General features: G+C 34.8%; 1 protein-coding gene across 3 annotated transcripts; it reads left to right on the forward strand.

Annotated features, from left to right (window-relative positions):
- The first annotated feature begins 661 nt into the window (after positions 1-661).
- On the forward strand, positions 662-9438 carry LOC128203015 (uncharacterized). 3 transcript variants are annotated; one of them, XM_052904258.1, is made up of 3 exons: positions 662-1645; positions 3921-4085; positions 4912-9438. In XM_052904258.1, exons 1-2 carry the CDS (start codon positions 787-789, stop codon positions 4079-4081), a joined length of 1020 nt encoding a protein of 339 aa, XP_052760218.1. In that variant the 5' UTR covers positions 662-786; the 3' UTR covers positions 4082-4085; positions 4912-9438. The 3 variants fall into 3 exon arrangements, with proteins under 3 accessions (XP_052760218.1, XP_052760219.1, XP_052760217.1); XM_052904259.1 differs by having other exon boundaries at positions 7970-9438; XM_052904257.1 differs by having other exon boundaries at positions 663-1645; positions 3921-9438.
- Positions 9439-20662: the final 11224 nt, after the last annotated feature.

Here is a 20662-nt window from a genome sequence, read left to right on the forward strand (position 1 = left end):
TTCAGTAAACAGCATATAAATCCTACACATCAATTAAGTAAAAAATCTTAAAGCGGGGAAGAACTTCACTGTACTCATGCATATATTATTGGCCCGCCAAAACAGCAAAAGTGAGAGTAGCGTGTTCATGAAATAAGTGTGTTTACAAAATATAAGGTGTATGAATGCTGAATTTTAGCATGTTTCCATGGTAGTTTTTACTGAAATGCCAAAAAAATCAATCGGGTAACTTTAACAAGATATTTGTAAAAGGTAATAAAGATTTGGTTTACCATATTAAACTGCGAACTTAAAAGAGTGGCCGAAGTTTATTGCCAGAAACTTACCAGTAAATATGTTGCTTGAGACATAATGAAAATAAGTTTCTTGCTTTTGAATATACAACTATTACTGTTTGTGTCATATTATTCATTTAAGAAACAGACAAAAAGGCTACTTAAAACCAGATGAACGAGTCATGGGCTGCTGAAGAAATGAGAGTTTAATTTAAGGTGGAATAAATATTTAAATAATTTCAGTCTAAAGTAGGAGTGAAATGAGACAAGAACGGTTAGTATTTGAAAAGTTCTCATTAACTTGACAAAGTAGTTATAAAACTGCAGTAAATTACGTCATATTGTAAATTTGGTGAAAAAACAGTCTCTTTACAGGCTACTTGAGAGGTATTGTTACAATGTGCATGTTGACAGATTATATTACCATGTTTTAGAATATCATAGGATCTCACCGTCATTGCTTCAAGTTGCTACCTAATACTAAAATATTCGAATAAATATCCGAAATTTGATGATTAAAGTAAACAAGAAAACAAGAATGAAGAAGAATTTCAGAACACTCGTGAACATATGTTTGGTTGTGTTTGTGGTTTCGCTTATTGTGGGATACACCAAGTGGAACATGATACCGGTGAATTCGTCGTCATCCCCTTCACCGATCACAAAGTATGACTTAAGGATACTGGTAATCGTATACAACCGGGCTCAATCAATGTTACGTCTGCTAAATTCTATCAACGAGGCCGATTTTGATGGTGATAACGTCAAACTGGAGGTTTGGATTGACAGATCGAAGGCGGGGGTTGTGGATACATTAACAGTAAAAACTGCGGAAGAGTTTGTATTCAAGCACGGCCATTATGAAGTCTTAAAACATTCGCAACATGTCGGAATTTATGGACAATGGTTTGCGACGTGGAAAGCAAGAGTGAACAGTTCTGAAATCGCCGTGATTCTTGAGGATGACTTAATAGTTTCTCCTCATTTTTACAAATATTTGAAATTAGTGCATAATAAATATGACAACGTACCTGATATTAACGGGTTTTCATTACAGGGAATCTCAATCAAGCATGCAATAGGTTACTCAAGCCAAACATTAGAAGCCCCCGAAAGTTGTTTAGTCTACTTATACCCCGTTTTAGGAACGTGGGGTTTTTCACCATGTAGAGACAATTGGATTCACTTTTTGGAGTGGTTTTCGCAAGTGATTCAAAACAAGACATTTCAGCCGTATGTTCCCGGAAATGTGGTTACCGCGTGGTATAAGATTTTCCAGGCCCAGGGTCGAGCAGATGGGGAGCAATCCATATATCACATATATCATTCCTGGAAATTCAAGGAATATACGCTTTATCCAAACTTTAAAGGTAACTTATATCTGCTTGTCTTTATTTCAAACTGTATGCCCATGTCTTATTTGTCTCAGGTAAGGTATCTTCGTTGTATTTACTGACCATTTTTGGCATGTTTATTTTTTCATGGCTGTGAGTTGTAACTTCAAAATCAGTTCAATGATTGTTTCAGACAGGTATCAATTATATGTCATCGAGTGAGAACCGAAAGGCATATTTTCATCGGTGATTATATCCACGTCCATTGTTTAATTAATAAAACATAATCGATATTTCATTGAAACGAGCATTTTTAAATTATTATCATATAATTAAAAAAACAATACAACTGCCATTTAAATGCATACAATATAAAAAGAAACGCACGTTTTCTTTTGGTTACAACATTTCATATATTTATGTCGTAAGTTTTAACGATAAAAACATAGGGTACAAGTCTCGCGCTAACTGCAATGTTCGAATAACTGAACTAGGCAGAGATCATGGCGATTACGCACCTTGACGTCGGCCTCAAGTATATTGGACATTTTCACATATGTTCTCAAGAAAGTAAATGCGAAATAACTGCCATTCAGGTGGTGGGGATATATGTTTTATTAATTTTTTAACATTTCTTTCTGTTGATATGACGTTCTCCTGATTTCATATGTGTTACCGGTGTATATTAATTTTTGTCATCCCTGCTTATGTCTATCCTAAATTAGAACGGTTAGACTTAAGTTAACCCTCATTCGAATTTAAATGCATTCACACTTGAATCTATTTAGCCACGTATTTGATATCTTGCATCATAATTCGTCTTGTATACTAATATGGTATTTGCTGGTAGCTTGGGACATTATGATAATTTTACCTCCATGTTCGTATCCAACTTTTACATTTTTTCCTTTTTTGTCTTACTTTGGAAAACTTTAAGGTGTTTTATGGCATTATTACCTTTATTTCTTCTTTTGTACTCTGCAAGACCTTGAGGTTTTTTTTACAATTTGACCTTAATTTTCTATCCATATCATACTTGGCAAGACTTTGTTCGTATTTTATGGTAATTTCACCATTATTTTATAATCCAAATTGTACCCCGCAAATCGCTGGGGTATTTAAAAGATATTTGGATATAAATAAGCAGCGTTTAACTCGAAATTTCCTTTTTAGGTAATGATTTCCCTAAATATGCCTGCTGAATATCTAAATCAGGTCACTTGTTTATGCTTTACTTCAATTTCCTTCTACATTTAATGGAAACATGGTTGCTCACACATGCGTTTTACTCCAGAATAATAAAAAAAATCAAAACAAATGAAAATATCGCAAGATAAACAGGGCATTTCATTATTCGAAAAAAAATAAAACGAAAAACAATTATGTGCAAAACTACAGAAACAAGCTCAGTAGCAAAAAAATATAAATATGAAAACATGCCTAGTTTTTTATATGGTATGTATGCACAAAAAGATCTCACCAGCAAGAAACATGGAAGAACAGCACAAAACTCCACAAACAGCACAGTGAATAATACTATATATAATACACTAGGTAAGTTTATCAAGGATTGTTATGTACCGCCTTGGAACGGTCAGTAAAATGTAAAAAATTAACCCTTATCGGCCGGCACGATCTTAACATTATAATAATAATCAACTTGTAAATCTACCCCTGTTGTTCAACCGTAAATGTGCATGTATCCTGATAACATCATCTCCTCTTGTAATGTATATTCTTGAATTGACACCAGGTGAACAAAGTGACTTTTCAGTTGAGAAGTAATTGTACAAAACGCATATTTGGAGTTGTTTACGCTTTTTTGACATGCTCTATATGATGGATATATCTAAATACTAAATTAAAGGCTGAGGAAACCAAATGAGGTTCTTAAGGGTTATGCTTACTCGAATAGTAGTATTGTTGATCTATAGTGTTGTTTTTTCTCTAACGGGCCGAACTTCGGCATATTCCTTTTTCCCAAATGTAAAAATAAAATTCCCCATTTTAAGTCCTGAATATTTTAAATCCATTTCCCTCCATTTATATCGTATCTCAAAACTACTTTTGTTTGGATGAATTGGTACATTGTTGAAAAAACATTTTTATCTCTTTCTTATATATCGTGTCTAGATTTTTTTTAATCATTTTTTTTTATTTCAAGAAAAAAATGGAACTCCCGGTTTAAGGATGAATGACGCATTTTTCCATATCAGGAAGATCCCGGCATTGTTTCCAAAATGAGAGTTTTAGTCAAGCAGAAAAGATAATAATATTCATGTACACTACTTTATTATGTTCATATTTACAGGACACAAAGGTTTGACCACTAATTGGCTTGAGGCTGGTTTACACTATTCTGGAAATGCAAGCAAGCCATCCAATGAACTACTCAAAGAATGGAAATCCGATTATGAAAACCTTCCAGATCAACCTAAACACCTTAACCTGAAGGGAGTTGTCCAGGATTAACTGCGTAAGAACCTCGCTGTAAATTATTAATACATGAACTAAGCTAAGCAGAAGTTGGAACTTCGAGCAAATAAATATGTTTACAAACAATTGTTAAAGAAGTTAGTACAATATTACATCAATCACTCTTGATGGCACGATGTTACGCGGACGTTTGTTTCTGTTTTTTTTGTTGTGGTGGGAACGAAGTATCTGGCGAAAACGCACTTGTCGGCTTGATTAGCAAAATTGAATAAGGAACGCCTAGGAAAAGCGAATACCGTAATCGCTGGGCTAAATGGGCATGCATGGTACATGAAGGAGCTGATTGATTAGTTTTTTAATTGATTATAAACTTAGTAATTAATAATCAGACATTGCTTGCCGTCTTCCTTTTCTGTGAAATTGATATCTATGTATGTGTAAATATTTGTTGTTTTTGATGTAAAGAGTTACTGGTTTGCTTTACAATTTTTCTTATTGCTTATGCTTGATAAGTTAAAACATTATACATTTTACAGCGATTGTGTAGAATGATAACTTACACTTATAAGTCACTCTCATTGGCACGATGCTGCGGGAGCGTGTCTTGTGTTCTCGGGGAAACAGGAGTACCTTAGAGAAAACCCATTTGTCCGGCTTGGTGACACCTAACAAAACTCACATGCGCCAATGCCGGGCATCGAACCCGGGACGTCTTGGTGAGAAGCGAGTGCGATAGTTACTACGCTAACTGGACAACACGTGCTGATGCTTGATAATGTTACGTTATCAGTACTTTAACAGTACTATTATTATAGTTTACGTTACTCTGTAAATTTAATTTTAATCCTGATGTAATCCTGTTTTAGGTGTCTGTGAGTCCTGAATGCCCTGAGCCAAATTGAATAAGCATCGTAATATTGGGAAAAGGACATTTGGTGGTTTTTAATATTGGTCTTAATTGGAGTTTAGAACGATGTATTTAATCGGAATGCACGATAAAATAATATAAATTTACTGAGAATTAAGTCAATGGTGTATGACTTAAATATTGACTTAAGTTGCACATTGATGTTGGAACAGCTCGTGGTCCAATCTCGTGTCGTTATTGCGTCGGGATGTTATGAACTTGAACAGAATGAATTCTACAAAATGAACGTGTGCGCTTGTTTGAAGTTAGATTAAGTTTCAGCTGCTTGATAAGTCTTTGTATCTTATAAGTATGTATGAATTTATTACCATGTTTTGAGTTTTAACAAAAACAACAACATTTTATAATCTGAAGCAATTGAAGCTAAGAAGGCATGAGGATGCATATGCTGGTGTCCATGAGGGAAGAAGGGTGTTACAAAAAGCTCACCGTGCAGTACCCTTCCATAATTCTTTTAATTAAAACCCAAATACTACCATTTCAAAACACACTTAGCAACATTACATGAATTTATTGTTTTTTTTTTCCAAACTAACTTGTACAAAAATTGACATACTTCATACTTCTATTTGTATTAACACATGGTTGAGTGTCTTTAAAGGCTGCACTCTCACAGATTGAATGTTTTGACAGCTTTTTTTATTTTTTTTTGTTTTGGAACGAGCAAACCTTTGCTAAAATGCATGGAAACCAGTAACATAAAACTGCTGACAAAAATTAGATGGCATATTTTATATTTATGTTCAAAATTGAGGTTTTATGCATTTTCTTAAACCGTTACTAACGGTTTACATCCATAAACATTAATTTTCGAACGGAAATATGAATATCTGCGATTTGATCTTTTGTCAGCAATATTTTATTATTGGTTTGCAGGTATTGTCGCAAAAATTTGCTCTTTTAAAGACAAAAAATAAAAAGGTTGTAAAAGCAGTTTATCTGTGAGAGTGCAGCTTTAAATTATTAGAGTGAATATTTAAACACTATTTGAATAAATTTGAATAACTCTTAAATTTCATTTTAAATCAAATATTCACAATAAACACAATTTAGTCATGTTGTGCAAATATAGCTTATAAATATAATTTCTTTTCTTTAACAAAAAAATGGAATGTATTAGTTTGTTGTTTCTTGTTTTGGCAGGAGGAATTCATAAATTTTCTAGCAAAATTAATGATTATTTTATAATTGGATCAGAATGAATATTTTAATTCAAGCATAATCTCCAATGCAATGTATTTAATTTCCGAATTGGGGCGGTTCAATAGTATGTAACAATATTGACAGTTGCATACTAGTTTGGTTCAATGTGTCTGTTTACATTTAACTTCTTCAACAAATACATTAATACAAATAAGTATCACATTCTAGAGTTGATATTGAACCGAGTGTTCAAAACTGAGTTAAAGCTAACTTTTAAACATGAAATGTTTAATGATGAGCTCAGATATTTAAATATGAACAAGTTCAGATGAAACAGTTGTCTCAAATCTTGCTAGAATACTGCAAATCACAAGTGTATACATTAATCTTCCGGGGCAGTAAAGATAGAAAAGTAAACAACGATAACGTTAACAACCAGCCAAATATATAGATCGTTTGTTTTCTGAAGAAAGCAGAGAGGTATTGTCATAGCCTTGGCGTCATACCTCATTCTTTAAGATTTTCAAATGAATCTAGGTATTCATGATATGTTACCAGAAACAAAATTCAAAAATGTATATGCACAACAATGTCCATCACTCTGGTTGTAATACGTTGTGAGTTATTTCTTTTTTTGCATGAAAACAAACAAACAAACAAGACTAGCAGTGTGTTTTTACTATACATGTATATATATATATATATATATATATATATATATATATATATATATATATATATATCGCAGGCTTGATGCAAGGCTATCTTTGTAATACAAAAGCCCAAGACTATTTAATACAAAAGCTTTGCTCTAAGCTCTGATATGCATTCAACTAGACCATTTTAATGAAAATTATCAACTGTGAAAAACCTTCTTTTTGATTAAAATGTGCAGAGAAGCTTTAAAGCATTATTTTTCCCTTTTTCTCATCAGAAAGTCATCCGTGCAAAAATAGCTTTTACAGAATAGTTGAGTCTGAGATTGAAATTCGAATAAAGTTTTTTTAAATATTGGGACCCAGTACTCATGTTTGAGTTTACTGCTTGAAAAACAGGCACGAAACAGAAATAGTACAAAAACCTAACAATGGATCGCATACATTTGGTGTGCTCACTTACATCCAGTTATTCAGGATATAAAATCTGAAAATCCACATATTAACTCAATTGATTTTCTATCAGATGGAGCGATGAGACTATATTGCTCAAGAAAGATTTTTTCTGAAGCGATTTGTTTAGATTCGTATGATAAGATTCATAAAATTTCAAACGTGCCACCAACCTTGAGTTCAGACATGAGCAAGCAAATTTTTTGTGCTGATTTCTTTATGCTTATAAAGTAGAAATTCTAAATTGTACACAATGTCGAAAAAAAAAAATATGACATAGATAATGAACTGGTAAATACAAAAAAGTATCAGCGGTGCCTGGCACAATGATATGTCATATTTGATTTGAAATTCAATTTAGTACAATATAAAAAGAATAAACAGACATTGATTGTTGTAACAGTTGATTGCGTAATTTGTAGTTGAATATGATGAATTTCTCCTCACCGTCTGTTTTAAAACTACTAATATTGTAAAATAATAAAGGATATAGAACCTGGCACAAACAGACACATGCTGATGTTGTCTGTTGTTTGGGACATCGTTTGTAAAAATGATCAACTTATAGGTAAAAGTGCTTTCAATTTCATGCCATTTATAACATAAATATATAATAATATTGGCTTAAATTTAAAAAAGCTGATGTCAAAGTGCTTTGAGGTTGGCCATAAAACGATACCTGTTGCCTGTAGGATATGCCCATATTTATATTTGTTTCAAACAAACGATGCCTCGGGACAACAGGTTAGAAGTCATCCCCTCCACCTCGGGACAACAGTTTAGAAGTCAGCCATCCACTTCGGGATAACAGTTAAGAAGTCATACCCTTCACCTCGGGCAACAGTTCAGAAGTCATCCCCTCCACCTAGGAAGCTATTGCTAATGCTAATGCTATTGATTTGCTGATAACTTTGATTGTTTAATTCCGTTTTTTAAGAAATTTTGTGTGTATAAACTTATGGAAGTGTTGATGTTGTCTTTCTTGGAATGAAATTAAGTTGAAAATACTGTCATCATGAAATGTCGTGGGAAAGCATTAATGAGAGAATATCATGAGATCTTGTCAACACCGTAACACGAACAAAAATCAAATTTATTTATTTTTTGTAATGTGAGCATTTTTATGGCAGTTGTTTTATAGATTAATAGTTATGATAAATAACAAACCCCCGTGCTTCGCAATTAAAGCAAATAGTTGTTGTTGTTTTTTCTCATTATGTGAAATGCTTTCGCACGTTGTATATAAAATGAATAAATTGAACGCACAGACAGACAGACAAACAGTTGATTTTGACTTGAACACTATACATTGTCACGATACATGTGTTGATAACGATTACTCTCAGCATTTATGCAGAGTAATAAACGATGTCGTGCAACGGGTATATATATACTTTATACACTGTACAGGCTTGTGAAAATAAAAACAATTTGTTTCTGTCACCTGTGATGTGAATAGTGTATTAACAAACCATAGTCAATGATGACAGATGTATTGGTTCCTTCATTTTCCTCTGGAGATATTCCTTGTATTTGTTCTTCATGACAAGTTGGTGGGTTCTTGGAAAGATTTACCTTTGTGGTGTTAGCTTCAGGTCTGGAGTGTAACAGCAGTTGTTCCATATCCAGATTTATTGGGTTGAATTCACATGAATTATATTACTATTTTGCAAATATTTAAAACTTTAAAGCTGCATTCTCACAGATTAATGTTTTGACAACTTTTCTTTTTTTTGGTCTCGGAATCAATCTTTGCGAAAATCCAAGAAAACCAGATAAATAAGACTGCTGACAAAACATAAGATCACAGATTTTTATATTTAAGTTCCAAAACTGTTGTTTAATGTTTGAGAACGATATATCTGTGGGACTGCAGCTTTACCATTATTATATATTGTGTGATTATGTCTACTTAATTGTCTCTATTTTGCAAATGGCAAGTATACTTGTATAGCATAAGTATTTTTTCACCGTTAAAGCTGCTTTTTTAAAGATTGATTGTTTTGACAGCTGACAAAAGAACAGACTACATTTGTCATGTTTTGGTTTTAAGTTTACTTGTAAAATGAGACAATGTATGAGAGTGCAAATTTAAGAATATTGGTAATCGGTATTTTCATGTGATCCAGAAGCTGAATATGGTATTAACTTTCATTTAAGATTGTAGGTTTTTGTTAAGAGCTACAAATATAAGAAATTACTTTGAAAGCATATACATGTTCGACTTGTTCTTTATTAGTTTCTTTACAGCTTCGATTTGGCAGAATCATATCATAATTAACATCATCATTGATAAAATGCACAGTGAAATAAATTGATTTACACAGTAAATAATACCTAAAAGATTCAGACAGTACTGTTCTTGATTTTTTCTTTGATGGCTCAGATATTGATCTGATTTTTGAAGGAGGTCTATGTGGAGTGAGCTGGTCAAATACAGTAGCTGCTTGAGGGTCAGAGTTTTCTTGATTGGGTTTCCCGTCCACAAAGTGCTGATATAAAAATAAGAAATCTGTGAAAATGTGTCGAAATGAAAACCACAATAAGCATTATTTACATAGTAACCATAAAAATGGATGAGATTCGGAAGCATGCGATGGTTCGGACAAAAATATCGTTGTACAATATTTCCCGATTTACTTTGAAAGCAAAGCAGTATAAGCATATATAACGGTATCAACTAAAAATACCTCTATCTTGAATGAAATCAATCGTGTCCATGTTGAACCTGATATTAAATGGCCATTTATACCGATTTGACAACACAAGCGAAAGCATACATGTACGATGTTTACAGTTTAAAAATAGTAACACTAATTTTCGTCACGGACATCTAACATCAGTACTAAATACAAATGAAGCGGATTGATTTGCCCCCCTTATAAGCAAATATTTGCGATATTTGTTCAGAAACATACTTTTGAATAGCCGTATAGATGTTTTGCCTTTGAACGATCTTTCAAAATTTCCAAGTTCAGCTGTTGGTGAGGTGTTCCACAGAGTCTGATCCAGCGCTTGCATTTTTCTACATTACTTGCTGGTTTCGGAAACGGAACAAATTGCACACCATCTTTAGGTCGGTCTGGATACCTTGTATCCGAATTACCATTGCCATAAGAACACCTTTTTAGCATAGTACTTAAAAAGGTGTGGAAATGCCAGCGCTTGTAAATGACGGACTCTGGTCAGTTTGACCGACAAAATGGCGGATAGCAACACGGCTTATCAGCGCTGTATTGTGATTGGCTGATAGGACCTGTAAATCAAATCCTGTCGGAAGGTAAATTGCAGATAAACATGTATCCCCTTAGCAGGAGGTAATAAGTAAATATGACGTAAATTATAATGACCAATATGAGTTATGACCTTGACGTTTGACTCTATGAACTCAAAAAATAGGTTACTTATACTGGTCCCCCCTTCCCAACCTAAATGTCAGGTTTGAATGTCACGGGTGCAGGCATTGTCGAGTTATCACACAGACAAATTATATTGAACTGAATAAATACGTTTAAACTAAAGTAGTATTTTTGTTCTAGACCATAAGCTGAAAATGAAATGAACACAAAACAAGGCAATCGTTCTGCATTATTAACATAGTTTTGTTTTATTGCTTATGTTATTCACATTTCATGTAATGCTCACATCACCCAGCAAACAAAATGTGTATCAAGATGCACAACACAGACCAATGACCATTTGAATACAATAAAGGCACGATACGAGGGATGATACAAAATTAAATGGATTGTTTTGATATTAAAATGGTTTAATAATATGCATCAAAATGTACATTTACTAGACGCATCCGTTACAAACACTGAAAATAGTATGGCAATAGTATATACGGTGAAAATCCGTCGCACGTCGGATGTGTTGGAACCGCATTAACAACTACAATGACGTATACTAGTGTATTTCAATACGGTGGCGACGAATTCATTGGTGACTGAAGACATTCATATACCACTCCGAGTCATATTCTTTAATTATATTATGTGTCGCCATGCGGAGGTCTGTCAACGAATGAAATCGACTTTCGTTCAATTTGGCTATGATTGTTTGGAAGATGGGTAAAATGAAAAGGTATCGAATCCGGAGAATAATGATGGGTGGCAAATTGTGTCGAAATTATGATTTATCATCATAAGTAAAAACTAATTTATATCCATATCCACAAGCAATATGATATTGATTAGCAGTTTCCTGATGGTTTATTAGCTGGTTTTAACTATCGCCTCAAAATCATCAAAAATAATAAATGGAGCCATTAATTGCTTATGATAATTTTTAAGCCTAAGTATATTCTTTCTTTGAGTTGGAAACTTACTCTTTTGCCCCCCCCCCCATTTATAGCTAAACAAATATCTGTGTGATCTTTAAGTATTCTTTCTTCTGTGGAGTACTGGATGCAGTATTTACAAAAGAACTTTCGATTATGATTTCTTGACTGTGTATTTATTTATGTGTTAAAATATTTTATCCATATGTAATGGGATACTTTATTGAGCTCTATTAATCAAAGACCACAACTCCCATTTGTTGGGATTCATAATCTATAATAATAAATAATAAAAATATATAATGGATAAATTCAGGGTTAGGGTTAGGGTGAACCCTTAGATCTTTCTACTTTTGGGATATATTTTATCTTTACTGGAAACTATTTGCCTTCATATAAGTTGTTCTATGTGTTTTTATATTTAGTCATTCTTTGTGGGTGTATTTGTGCGGGAAAGGTGTACGCCAAATGCCACCAGCGGAAACATTTACTGCCCTTTTCATTATTTATATTAATTGATTCTTGTCTGTTTTTAATGACTTTTGGTAGATATGAGGAACCTCTTAACGGCTTTTACTTAACAATGGGAATGATATGTTTATCAACACTTTTTATTAATCCTTCTGAAATCCAATCTGCCATTCTGATAAGACGTTCATTGTTTATATAATTTAATGTTTCAACTGCATTGTTTCCATAAATAAATGTTTAGCCTTTGATTGAAAGTAACCAACTAATTCCCTATCTTCACTTGGTTTAATAAATGTTATTTTTAGTGCTATATTTAATTTTATACCATGCTGCTGGTGCTTAAGCTAACTATTTGAAACAATAGAAAGCGGCTTTACAGTTTTCTCCAGCTGTATTTTAGGATCGTGTTTACTCAATATATTAGCTTCATATTCAGCAATTCTATTATCCTCAGATACTTGTATCGGTGATAATACAATCTTGTCTGCCATTAAAATTGGCTCCTCATATACTTAAAAAAATATTTACGATTTAATGTACGCAAATCTCCATTTTGTTCTATCATTTTTAGAAAAGGCACTTTTTACTCTGTTTGTACCGTCGCAACACTTTTTAATTAATCCTGGCTCTTTATTCAAATCTTTGCTAGCAGTATACATCCTTCTATATTCTTTTTGTTGGCTTCATTGTTTGTTTTTTTATTGCATTTACTGTTATCGGACTACATCTACTTTTCCTAAGAAAAACCTAAGGATTTAAGAACTTCTCTATATGGTGTTGCAATACTTTATATTCCCTCTATAGACCTTTTAATGTATTATTCATTTCCCCTTATTTTATTTTTTTATTTTAATAGTTTCGAAGCTACATAATCAACGTAATGTGTTTCACTATTTCTCCCATCTATATGTATGCTTACATGTTATTTTAGCATATTATTCATGTCCTCCATACCAATATAGTTTATATCTTTATATATATATATGCATATATATTTCAAGTGGCACAGCGTAATAAGCTTGTTTTTCAAGTTCTTATATTGAATTAAAACTGATCGGATTATTTATTGTTCGTTCACATCTTGTTGCATTGACATTTTTTGTGTGTAAGAATAAAGTTGGGTTTTTCGTAATATTTTTCTTTTTTCACTTTGAGTCTTATCTAGCAAAAATGGTAATTCGTACGGAAATGGCACCAGCAACTGCTACAACAACTGGTAAGAATGTTAATAAAGCTAAAACAGCCGTGCAACCAATTACACCGCTCACCTCTTCTAAAGCTGCGCTTATATTTCCACATGAGTTAAAAGCTGCCCTTCACTTTCTATTTTAAAATATGTCATTATATTATTTATATTTTAAAATGTAGTATGTATATGGAACCCCAGAAAAATGTGTCCCTAATAGGCAACTCTTAAAGGGTAAGCACCTTAAATAAGTTACTGTTAAGGGGTTGGAACAGAAAATTAACCGTAGAAGTATGTGTTCGTTGTTTTATTTGGAGTTTACTTGTGTTTAGTATTGCGAGATAGTAGATTATCAAAGCGTAAAATGGTTAAGTACCAAAATAATTGAACTAGACTAGTCAATGCATAGTAGATTCATTTAAAATCAAATATCCCGAAACGCTCAATTCTAGCTATATCTCAATTGGTCAAATTTGACCACGACGAACATATTACATACTACTATAAGCCATATCAAAAATCAATATGACATTTATCAACATTTATGGTATTTAATGAATTTAATGAATTTAGAACTTAGTTACTATGCAAAACGGATTCAACAAATTTGTGTTGACAAAATGAAATAATCATTTCTATTTTTATTGAAACAAAACACAACTGAGAAATGGAGTATAACTGTGTATTTCAATGCATTCTCGCAATACATTTATCACTGAGATACCAACAAAGCTAAATAATTCACGACTGGTGTAGCCTCAAGTGAAATGTTTTACTTTTTGTGTTCCTGTGGTAAAATATATTGCAATCACACACTGAAACCAAATTTTATCGAACGTAACATCAGTTGGAAAAATTACGTCGTTGGAAATGCGTCCCTGCCCTGTGCGCTCTGACGTATGATTTTGAAGTGAGCGCGGGCTGACATTTTCCTAGGTAACAAACTGAAAATTCGAACAAGGCAATACCACTTAAAAGTTCTTATCTGTTACTTGATGAGTCAAAAGATGGCAAATAAACAAAACCAGCTTACACGTTTTTTTTTCTGTGATGCCAACATTCGCTTATCTATGGTTATGGAAATACAATATTTGCATTGATAGTTTGTCTGTTTAACAAAAGCCTTAAATGAATCCTGAAAAAAAAGAAACACCGGCCATAGGTCTACCATATTCTTTGTGTTGAAATGCATTAGAATGAAATGTCCTACAGTTTGTGAATACGTTATTCATGTTACTGTCGTCTTACTCCCATGTTTCGAATAAACAGAAAAGAACTTAAGAGATTGACCAACATCTGCGAATTCTAGTTTGTATCTAGCACCATCAATATTCCAACAACAAGTGTAAGCTCTAACACTGTAAACAGAGCGTCGGCCACTTCCCTATTGTTGTTCCGCCGTCTCTGTCGTGTTTTCTAAGCGCGAGCGCCTGTGTTTGATTTTTAGAAGAATTAACCACAAACTATTATTGTTATCAAAAGACAATAACATTTCAGTGCAACAGAAAGTTTATGACTGTGTGTTTTTAGACAGTTTTTTTTTATATTAGAGTATTTGAGAAATGGTTGTTTGTTTTAGAACAAACCTGTCACTTGTTAATATCAAACACTTTTCATTGTCCAAAAAAGTGGTTAGATTTTCACTTATACCCTTAATTTAAAAATAATGTCGAGCCAAAAGTACTTTATCAGTTGCTCTGTTTACTAGAAATATTAATCTCTAACATAAAGCACAGAGGAGCTTTAATTGCATAACATATTTAAGGCCTTTCGAAGTTAAACGACAGGTGTGTATGACACCGGCATGGACGACGGGTGTGTATGACCCAGGCATTTTCAACAAGTATGTACAACCTTTCCAAACTTAAGTCACTTTCCTATCTTTGTATCTCTTTATGTCATATGAAATAAAAATATATTTCAAAATACATTGTACACCTTATTGAAAAAAAAATCTTTTAACTTGACAATGAACAAATTAAGAAATTGACTTAAGTTAGGAACAGACTTAAGAAGTTTTATGAATACGGCCCCCTTAATTGAGAATCTTCAGAAATAAAAATTGTCATGTATACTTCTTTAATTGAAAATTCTAGTCTCAAGTCGAACTTTGCTTCAAAGTTAAGCGGTTTGTACTTTATGTTAGGACACATAACCAAGGCGTGTTAAACCATGCAAACGCTTCTAGAGACCGCGTATTGAAGAGCATTTAAGCAAAAGTTACATCTTGCTTTCTGACTTGTATTTCACTCTGACTAAAACAGTCAAGATGATCAAATGATATTTTTGGGGAACACATTGTTTAATAGATCCCAGTTTGGGGACGAATGCGGAGAGCGTTGAAGACGCATTGGGAACTTGTCGTGAACAACTTTTGAGAGTAAAAGGAGACGAATTCGGAGAGTATAAGGAGAAGAATTTTGAGAGAATAACGAAACGAAGTAGGAACGTGCCTGCTATGATTTAATTGTGGAGTGTTCGGATTAAATTTGCGAGTAGTCGGAGACGAAATGGGAGCGAAAACGGAAGCGAGTTGAAACAAAGTTGAGCGCAGTTGAGATGGTTTTGAGTTGTGAATGGCAAGATACAATCGGGACTTCCACATTTTTATAACCCTGTCATTATATTATGAACCATTGTAACTATTTTAATCTAAATTAAATTAAGTTAGTCAATTAATGTCGGTTCATATTAGGAATAGACATCAGAGGGACGTCGGAGAGGGTCCGTATCACTGTCCTTTCGACGGCGGTTTTGTCCAGGAAAAGACATCGGTTTGAAGACGGACGTTGATCGGTACTCTAACGTGGGCTTTATTCCACGAATGGATGTCGGTTAGACGTCGGATTTGGGCATAAATAGACGCCGGTTAAACGTCGGGGATTCGGATCGGTAGCACTTATCTTACATCGGCGTTATTACATGAAAAGACGTCCGTTAGCCGTCGCATTTTGGTCGATACCACTATCCTAACGTCTGCTTAAGATATCTTTTTAACAAAAGTGTGCACGTTTTGATGCCTGGTTACATATTTTATTTCGTATCATGTGAAAGGGTTTGACGTGTAAAGAAAGGAAAACAAATATATTCCAGAAACATTGTTTTAGTCATGAATTATGTAACAAAAGCCATTTTCCAACAGCACGGAAGATACAATTATTTTTTTAGATGGGATCACCAGGCATCAAAAGTAGCACAAGTGCCAATGGATCAATAAAATAAAAAGCTTAATTGTACATTGCATGTTATGGAATTTTCGAAAAAGTAATCATTGGTGGATTCTCATACTAGGTACATTTAGTATAGTTTTGTATACATCTTCATACAGTTTGCTGAGTATATCACTTTTAATCCGCTGCATTGATCTATGACATTATAATTTATCTTTCTTAAACTTTATTTCTTTTAACTATGGAAGTGTTGAAAACAAGTTCCATTCTTTCTGATAATATACTTTCAGTATATATACGCATTTATTTAATTTATAATATATAAAAACTATCACACAAACACGTTGTGTTGTGTATTTTTTTATATCCAAACATATTGGCGTTATGCTTTCAGTAGACAATCAATTTCATTTTTTTAATTAAGCATTTATTAAACATACTAGATTCCAAGCAGGACGTTTAGCAGAAATAAACATGTTATTCGAGTACTTTGATTAATTACCAAACACCAACACCCCTAGTAGATTTGAAAAAGAAATAATTACACCAAACATATGGACATTTAATCCCATAATGGAGGCTGTCCAGTGCCAAAAGACACTACGGTAGGTGAAACACTATCGATGCTTAATGACACTGGTAGTTGTAACATCAACGACTCCCAATGACACAATGGTTGGTGTAACACCGTCGACGCCTAATTACACTATGGTAGGTGTTACACCGTCGACGCCCATTGACACTATGGTAGGTGTACTACCAACGACTCCCAATGACACAATCGTAGGTGTTACACCGTCGACGCCCAATGACACTATGGTAGGTGTAATATCGACGACGTCCATTAATACAATGGCAGGTGTTATACCGTCGACGCCCAATGACACTTTGGTAGGTGTAATACCAACGACCCCCATACCATTTTGGTAGGTGTAATACCGACGATAGCCAATGACACTAGGGTAGGTGTATTCCCGTCAAAGCCCAATGACACTATGGTAGGTGTAACACCGTCGACTTCCAATGGAACTATGCTAGGTGTAACTCCGTCGGCGCCCAATGATACAATGGTAGGTGTTAAACCGTCGACGCCCAATGCCACAATGGTAGGTGTAATACCGACGATTCCCATTGACACCATGGCAGGTGTAACACCGTCGACGCCCAATGACAATATGGTTGGTGTAATACCAACGACTCTCAATGACACAATGGTAGGTGTTACGCTGTCGACGCCCAATGACACTATGGTAGGTGTAATACCAAAGACTCCCAATGACACTATGGTAGGTGTAATACCGACGCCAACCAATGCCACTTTGGTAGTTGTAACACCGTCGTAGCCCAATGACACTAGGGTAGGTGTAACACCGTCGAAGCCCAATGACACTATGGTAGGTGTAACACCGTCGACTCCCAATGGAACTATGTTAGGTGTAACTCCGTCGGCGCCCAATGACACAATCGTATGTGTTACACCGTCGACGCCCAATGCCACAATGGTAGGTGTAATACCAACGACGCCCATTGACACAATGGCAGGTGTTACACCGTCGACGCCAAATGACACTATGGTTGTTGTAATACCAACGACTCCCAATGACACAATGGTAGGTGTTACACCGTCGACGCCCAATGACACTATGTTGGGTGTATAACCATCGACACCAACGACACTATGGTAGGTGCAATTCCGACGACAACCAATGACACTTTGGTAGTTGTAACACCGTCGACGCCCAATGACACTATGGTAGGTGTAACACCGTCGATACCCAATCACACTATGGTAGGTGTAACACCGTCGACTCCCAATGGAACTTTGTTTGTTAGGTGTAACGACATTTACGCCCGATGAAACTGTGGCAGGCTTAACACCGTCGACGCCCAATGACACTATGGTAGGAGTAACTCCGTCGACACTCAATGACACTATGGTAGGAATAATACCGTCGACGACCAATGACACTATGGTTGGTGTAACTCGGTCGATGCCCAATGCAACTATGGTAGGTGTAACACCGTTTACGCCCGATGCCACTATGGAAGGTGTAATACCGTCGACGCCAAATGTCACTATGGAGGGTGTAACACCGTCGACGCACAACGACACTATTATAGGTGTGACATCGTCGACGCCCAATGACACTTTGGAAGGTGTAACACCGTCGACGCCAAACGAAAATTTGGTAGTTGTAACGCCGTCGACGCAAAACGCACCGGCTCAAGCGGCATTCTGAAATAAAGGTATGCACATTTGCACTAATTAATGTTTTATGTGTTCGGCGGATAATTCTTGCCTACATAGTATCATGGTGTAGATGGATAAGAAGACGGAGACATACAAAGAACATGAACATTGCACGTTATAACGGACAGAAAAACATTTATATGATTGAACTGTACCTGCCTTATAATTTGGAAGTGTAAAAACATCGCTACGTTTGATGTTATAAGTGCGATACAATGTTTTGCTAAATATATTTACCTAGATTCTAGTTTCAGTGGCCATTCTTTATTGATGCTTCAATTTAGATCATTAGAAATACCAAATTGCGGAATTTGTTAGCGATGGATACAAAAAAGCGATAAGACACCCAAAGTACTCAGTTGAGTGTTTAAAGCAAGCAAATCCTACTGGCATATTTCTGCGTCAGTGTGTCAATAGCAACGACAAAGCTTGTGTTGGTTAACGCCTTGAAACAGCTTGCGCTATGAGAACAGAACTGGTTTGCTATTGTCATATATTGTACTTATTCTAGAATTCAAATCAAATACATATTCTAGTAAAATTCCAGTGGGTGTAAAACAAAACAAAGGCATGCTTACAAAGAATACAAACCATAGAGCCACATTTTTTTTGAAAGCCGCCTCTTATCTCCTCGACCATCGACATACGCATCTATTGAAATGGTATATCCATTTTTTTCCGCGATACAGGCATAGTGCCCGATGAACCTTTGGTTGTCGTAATGTAAACGAGAAAAGATATACATTCTAAATCTAATTGTTATTTCGAATTCATCAAATATCGAATTTTGTATTGCTCTTATACTTTATATAGCCAACCACATTTTCCCATGTATTTAAGACTACCTCATTCAAATGTTTTGAAACATAATTGAAAGACCGATGGAAATGTTTGAAAGTATGACAAAGTCGGTGGACCATGTATTCATTAAATATCTATAAATAAATTCAAATTATATCAACATGTACGCATCTATCACTTATCATATTATTTTCAATACCTACAACGATTAAGTGAGTATTTTGTCTGTGGTCCAGGCACAAACGTCAGCTATAGATGTATTTGAGACACGTTTCTTGCATGTTTGAAAATCGTATCATGCATGATTGAGACACTTATTTTGAATGCTTGAGTGTCTCTCATGCTTTAAAAACGTTTTTTCATCTTTGAAACTTTTATCTTGCGTCTGTGAGACTCTTGTCTTGCATGTTTGAGACCTTTGTCTTGCATGCTTGAGGCTCGTGTCCTGCATGCCTGAGACACGTGGTTTGCGTGCTTGAAAATGGCGTCTGGCTGTTTGAGACTATTGTCTTGCATGCTTCAGACATGTGTCTTGCATGTTTGAAGATCGTGTCTTGCGTCTTTGAGACTCTTGTTTTTCATGCTTAAGACTCGTGTCTTGCATGTTTAAGACCCTTATCTTGCATGTATGATACTCGTGTCTTGCATGTTTGAGACCCTCTTCCAGCATGTATGAGACTCTTTTTCTCATTCTTTGTAAAACCTAAAATCAGATTATATAGTTTATATACCCTATCACGTACATCTAAACTAGAAATGAGTTAACCTTGACAAAACATGCAATTCGATTTTTAATGGGTAAAGCAAATTTGTTTGTGTATTACTGTCATTATTTATCATTATTTGTACGTAGTCTGAATATCATCATCAATAGTTGAAATAAAGTTGAGTTGAGTAAATTTACTTGATGTGTGTTATACGCGTCTGTTTCAGGGTTTTATCAGCAGTGACTGCATGGCAATAACTGTTATGCCCGTATTTTTCAGGCTTCCATATGCGGTGATTGGACGGCAAAAACTGTTATTCTCGTCTGTTTTAGGGTTCCATCTGCGGTGACTGGACGGCAATAACTGTAATGTTCGTCTGTTTCATGGTTTCATTACCATCTGCGGTGACTGGACGGCAATAACTGTCATGCCCGTCTGTTTCAGGGTTCCATCTGCGGTGACTGGACGGCAATAGCTGTTATGCTCGTCCTTTTGAGGGTTCCTTCTAGGGAATGCATGGCAAAAACTGTTATGCTCGTCTGTTTCAAGGTTCCATCTACGTTGACTGC

The sequence above is a fragment of the Mya arenaria genome, chromosome 9, assembly GCF_026914265.1.
Source record: "Mya arenaria isolate MELC-2E11 chromosome 9, ASM2691426v1".
In the NCBI taxonomy this organism is placed as follows: Eukaryota; Metazoa; Mollusca; class Bivalvia; order Myida; family Myidae; genus Mya; species Mya arenaria.

What these genes read in the sequence shown, in the direction of transcription:
- LOC128203015 (XM_052904258.1), top strand. Translation starts at nt 787, where the DNA reads ATGATTAAAGTAAACAAGAAAACAAGAATGAAGAAGAATTTCAGAACA. An exon ending in GCTTTATCCAAACTTTAAAG is followed by an intron (nt 1,646 to 3,920) that starts GTAACTTATATC and finishes TCATATTTACAG; the next exon opens with GACACAAAGGTTTGACCACT.